At 52.9% G+C, this 5,012-nt stretch overlaps 1 protein-coding gene across 1 annotated transcript; it reads left to right on the top strand.

Annotated features, from left to right (window-relative positions):
• The first annotated feature begins 551 nt into the window (after nucleotides 1-551).
• On the top strand, nucleotides 552-3,911 carry FOXB1 (forkhead box B1). Its single transcript, XM_014944352.1, has 2 exons — nucleotides 552-927; nucleotides 1,336-3,911. Exon 2 carries the CDS (start codon nucleotides 1,360-1,362, stop codon nucleotides 2,320-2,322), a length of 963 nt encoding a protein of 320 aa, XP_014799838.1. The 5' UTR covers nucleotides 552-927; nucleotides 1,336-1,359; the 3' UTR covers nucleotides 2,323-3,911.
• Nucleotides 3,912-5,012: the final 1,101 nt, after the last annotated feature.

Raw genomic sequence — 5,012 nt, 5'->3', positions numbered from 1 at the left:
CTGCCCGGGCTGGGGGGGTGGGTGGGAGGGATGGGATGCGGAGGGCGTGTGTGAAGAAACTTCCCGGGGCGGTTACGGAGGACCCCGATCTTTTTCTCTCCTCGAAAGAACCTTCGCTCAGGGAGAGAGGATTTGGCAAAGAGAAAGTCTCTCGTTACAGGGAATAAGGCTCGCCTTAAGTTAGCCAACAATACAAATCAGATAACAATGCAGAACAAACAGAATACCACAGCCAAGCAATTTCCATGTCAAACATCCCACCGCTCAGTACCTCCATTTGTAAGTGTGAATTGCAGACTAAGCTTCCTGCAAAGTCCACAGAGAGGTTAGTGCATACCTTCCCCCCCACCCCCCAGCCACCGGGTACCATCGCACTGCAATTCCGCTGGCGGAGCCTTTTCACCCCTCGCCTTGTCTTCAAATGGAAATGATTCCCATTGGCCCAAGGTGTCCATGTAAATAGGTGTAAATGAAACCAGATTATGCCTTTCTCTCCAGCCCCCTCCTCCCCGCTCCCCTCCCCCTGCTCCCAAGGCGATTGTCATATGATAGCAAAGAAGTGGCACATTAATGAAGCGCCTCTACAGGGGTCTTTTCTGCTCATGTCACCACATAAAACTATCAGATGGTTAGAGGAAGGACATGGAGGCAACTACTTAGCTCATCGCGGCTGCAGAGAAGCAAACAAGCCTCTGCTACAGTCCAGCTGCCGGTGGTGTAAAAGAAGCTGATTCAGCCCGCGGAGGAGAAGGGAGGGGTGTACAAGAGGATTCCCAAAACCAAGCTAGCTCGCTGTCTCCTCGGGACTAAACTGGAGCAGAGTGGCCGGGAAAGGAGCGAGAGACACGCCGGAGGATCGGGGTGGGAAACAGCCCGGACTCCCAGCTGCGTCCCGGATGCGGACTGTCAACTTCCAGCAACTTTAAGGTGGGCATATGCAGGGCTAGCATGGAGTGGGGTGGGAGACGAGGGGAGGGGATGGGTTGGGGGGGGTGTCCCCTTCTCCACCTCGCCGAGACCAGAAGGCAGAGCTACCGCTACAGTAACTTTACGGGCGCGGGCTGCTGCGGAGAGGCCAGACTGAAGGAGGCCGGAGCTGGGAGAAGGGCACGTCGCTTTTCCCTCGCCGGCGGCGCAGAGCTCCGGGTCGGTTTCCCCTGCCCCCATCCCACCCTCTCGAGGGCTGAGCTCCGCCGTGCCCCTTCCCCGTGCCCTTCTTTCTCCGGCCCGGCCCCACACCCACCCGGTGCCCCGGCCGGGTGTCGGTGCAAAACCTCTCGGATTGACCCGTCTCCCCCCACCCCCGACCCCCTCCTTGTCGCTGCCCTTCTGCAGATCTCCGCGGGTCCCCTAGCGAAGATGCCTCGCCCGGGCAGAAACACTTACAGTGATCAGAAGCCTCCCTACTCCTACATCTCGCTGACCGCCATGGCGATCCAGAGCTCCCCGGAGAAGATGCTGCCCCTCAGCGAGATCTACAAGTTCATCATGGACCGCTTTCCCTACTACCGGGAGAACACGCAGCGCTGGCAGAACTCCCTCCGCCACAACCTCTCCTTTAACGACTGCTTCATCAAGATCCCGCGCCGCCCCGACCAGCCGGGCAAGGGCAGCTTCTGGGCGCTGCACCCCAGCTGCGGGGACATGTTCGAGAACGGCAGCTTCCTGCGCCGCCGCAAGCGCTTCAAGGTGGTCAAGTCGGACCACCTGGCCCCCAGCAAGCCGGCGGACGCGGCGCAGTACCTCCAGCAGCAGGCGAAGCTGCGGCTCAGCGCCCTGGCGGCCACCGGCACCCACCTGCCCCAGATGTCCACGTACAACCTCGGCGTGTCCCAGCCCTCCAGCTTCAAGCACCCCTTCGCCATCGAGAACATCATCGCCAGAGAGTACAAGATGCCCGGGGGCCTCGCCTTTTCCACGATGCAACCCATGCCGGCCGCCTACCCCCTCCCCAACCAGTTGACTACGGTGGGCAGCTCCATTGGCACGGGCTGGCCCCACATGTACGGCTCCGGCATGATCGACACCGCCACCCCCATCTCCATGGCCAGCAGCGAGTACGGCGCCTACGGCGTGCCCATTAAGCCGCTCTGCCACGGGGGACAGACTTTGCCGGCCATCCCCGTCCCCATCAAGCCTACGCCCGCCGCGGTGCCGGCGCTGCCCGCCCTGCCCGCGCCCATCCCCACCATCCTCTCGAACTCCCCGCCCTCCCTCAGCCCCACGTCCTCGCAGACGGCCACCAGCCAAAGCAGCCCGGCCACCCCCAGCGAGACTCTCACCAGCCCGGCGCCCGCCCTGCACTCCGTGGCGGTGCACTGACCCGGGCCGCCCGCACGGACTCCGCCGCCCCCTTTCTCCCAAAGTTTCCTCGGAGCTCTCCTCCCTCCCCTTCTCTCCATCCTTCCGCTTCTTTCCTCCCTCCTCTCTTTTCCTCGAAAGCAGAGACAGCTCCCCGCGGGAAGCCGAGGTGTGCCGTTGGCGTGAGCCGCCTTTCCGCCTCGCCCGGTCAGCCCTGCCCTCCCTTCGCGTCCCGGCTTCTCTCCCGCTTCTGAACTTTGTTTTCCGCTCTTCCGAGGCAAAACGAACCGCCCCGGCCCGCCCCCCTCCCCGCCCGGTAGGAACTGCCACACGCATCGCTAGTTTTCCAAAAGTACTTCAGGCATCTTCGCTTTGCCGGGGACCGGGCGAGCCCGGCCCGGCGATGCCTCTTTCCCTTCCTTTGTCTGGGGGAGAGCAGGGGTTTATACAGGACCGATCTCTAGAACCACAAACGTTGGGAAATGGCTGCAGCCTCACTGCACGGGAGCAGCGGCGTTTCCAGCCTCCGAGCGGCAAACGCTTGGATCTTGGAAACGCCGCAAAGCGCTCGTGTCCTTTGTGTGGGTGCGCGTCTGCCCCTGCGTGTCCCGCTGTCACGCAAAAGGCAGGATTTCCGCAGGAGGAGGCTCAGCCGGCCGGGGGAAGGAGCGGTGGGCTGGCAGGCAGGGCCCCGCAGGTGCGGGGGGCGGCGGCGGGCGCGCTGAGGAGGCCGGGGGCGCGGGGCGGTGCGGGGCGAGCGGGAGCAGGACGCCGTGCAACGGGAAGGCACCCGCTCACTCACCCCATACCTATACTGTTTACAAAGCGCCTGTTTTAATGTAAATACTGAGCTGGCATCTGTACTGTGAATCAGATGAGGTCCCCTTCGCAGTACCTGTTGTAACGGGAACGTGTACTGTGGTTTTCAGGTGGAAGAGAAAGAGAAGTTGATTTGTCTGTTAACTTCTGATTGACCTGAAGGTTTGGGGAGCTGAAGGTTTCTTTGTTTTATAAATTTTGTAGCTATTTATTTCATAGCTTAAAAACAAACAATAATAATAGTAATTAAAAACACCTGTCACCAAGCACACAACCCGGCACAGCTTAAGAAAAGCTGCTGAAGTCACTGGTAAAAGGTGGAGAAGTAACACAACAGCAGGTACAAACTGTGGAGGTCATCCTGATTTCTGCTGGAGCTTTGCAGACAAGAGAGAGGGGGCTAGGGAAACTGTAAATGTTTGTGCATAGGAATGATTATAAAATGTGTAAAATGCACTTTTGTTTGATATACTCCTTTCTAGTTTTAGGTAGTTTGCTGGAAACTGAACTGATGTTCTGTTGTGAACTGCTTAAGTTAAGAAAAAAAAAAAAAAAGGAAAAAAACCCCCACCCACCCCATCCCACAAACGGCATTAGTGTCTATTGAAACTGTAAAGACATTTGTTTTAACTTTTTTTTTTTTCTCCTGTACAGAATAAGCATGGCATTTTAAATATTGGTGTTCTTGTTCCCAGCATGTGTGTTTTAAGACAAAGGTTGAAAAAGTGTCAACGTTAAATTATGAACCAAGTCGTCCAAATAATATTTTCTCATTAAAATATGTAAATGCAGATTTAGTTTCTTATCTGTTTTTTTTAAAGAGTTTACACAAGAGCAAAAGCATTAGTTCATGAAAAAGGAATGACGTTATTCCAATACTTAGATAATCTAAACAGCCTTTTCACGGGAGGTTACTATAAATATAGTAATTAACATACCAGAACAGGTTAGATAAAATTGTTATTATTGCCGGTTTACCAAAAAGGTAACATACGTAAGCGTGTTCTGTGGTTTTTATATCTATATATCTATACATATACCTATAAGCATAAACACACATATATGCATCTGTGTCCTATCATTTATACCGAATATAAACACGTATTACATTTACGCCTGTGTGTATGTATATTTATCATCTATATACTCCTGGCTAAATTTTCTCTAAAAAGTATAAAAACTACTAAGCTTCTACAACACAGAGCAAACACAAAAATCTTTAAAGAATTAGTTACTTTTTAAGACTGAGTATACTGAAATTTTGTCTGTTGTGTTTTTTCTTACAAGTGGCATCTCAAAATCTTTTTAGAGTAAAAGTGAGCTATTGTAGCCTTTCACCTGTCTTTTAAACTTCCTCAGGCACTGCATTTACTCCAGCCACTGCTATAAATTCTCCACCTCTATTTATCACACTTAACTAAAAACGGTAGGTTGCAAGCTGTAACACTTAAAATTGTATCCGTTTTTCTGTAAGCCAATATACAGTCCCTTTTTAAAAAGAAGTAAGGGCAAAGCAGTTACAGTGGAAACTGGATTCCGGGCACCTTCCAGGGGGGCTTCTCCAATTCTTTTAAGCGATTTTGCAAGGATTCTGCAACTCCTGAAAATGATAGGAGCGATCTAGTGAAATCAGTAAATAAGTGTATCAGAGATGAGGCACTCTGCGCCAGGAGTGCAGTTACGAGACACCCGAATACTTAAAGGCTTATTAGCAAGAAAACGACATTGTATTCTAATGAACCGACAGGATTCACTAATTCTACGGCAATGATGTTACAGGGGTTTTGTCTCTGCCTGGTCTTTCTCAGAATTTCTGGACCATAAACAGAGCAAGTGACATCCCCCATTTCCTTACTACGTACCGCAGGTCCTTGCAAAAGTTTTAAGATTAA

Source organism: Calidris pugnax, unplaced genomic scaffold (genome assembly GCF_001431845.1).
Source record: "Calidris pugnax isolate Ruff unplaced genomic scaffold, ASM143184v1 scaffold70, whole genome shotgun sequence".
NCBI lineage: Eukaryota > Metazoa > Chordata > Aves > Charadriiformes > Scolopacidae > Calidris > Calidris pugnax.
The sequence above is the reverse complement of the archived record's forward strand: the minus strand, read 5'-3'. Positions and strand labels throughout refer to the sequence as shown.

Coding starts and splice junctions, on each gene's coding strand:
- FOXB1 (XM_014944352.1), top strand. CDS start 1,360: ATGCCTCGCCCGGGCAGAAACACTTACAGTGATCAGAAGCCTCCCTAC.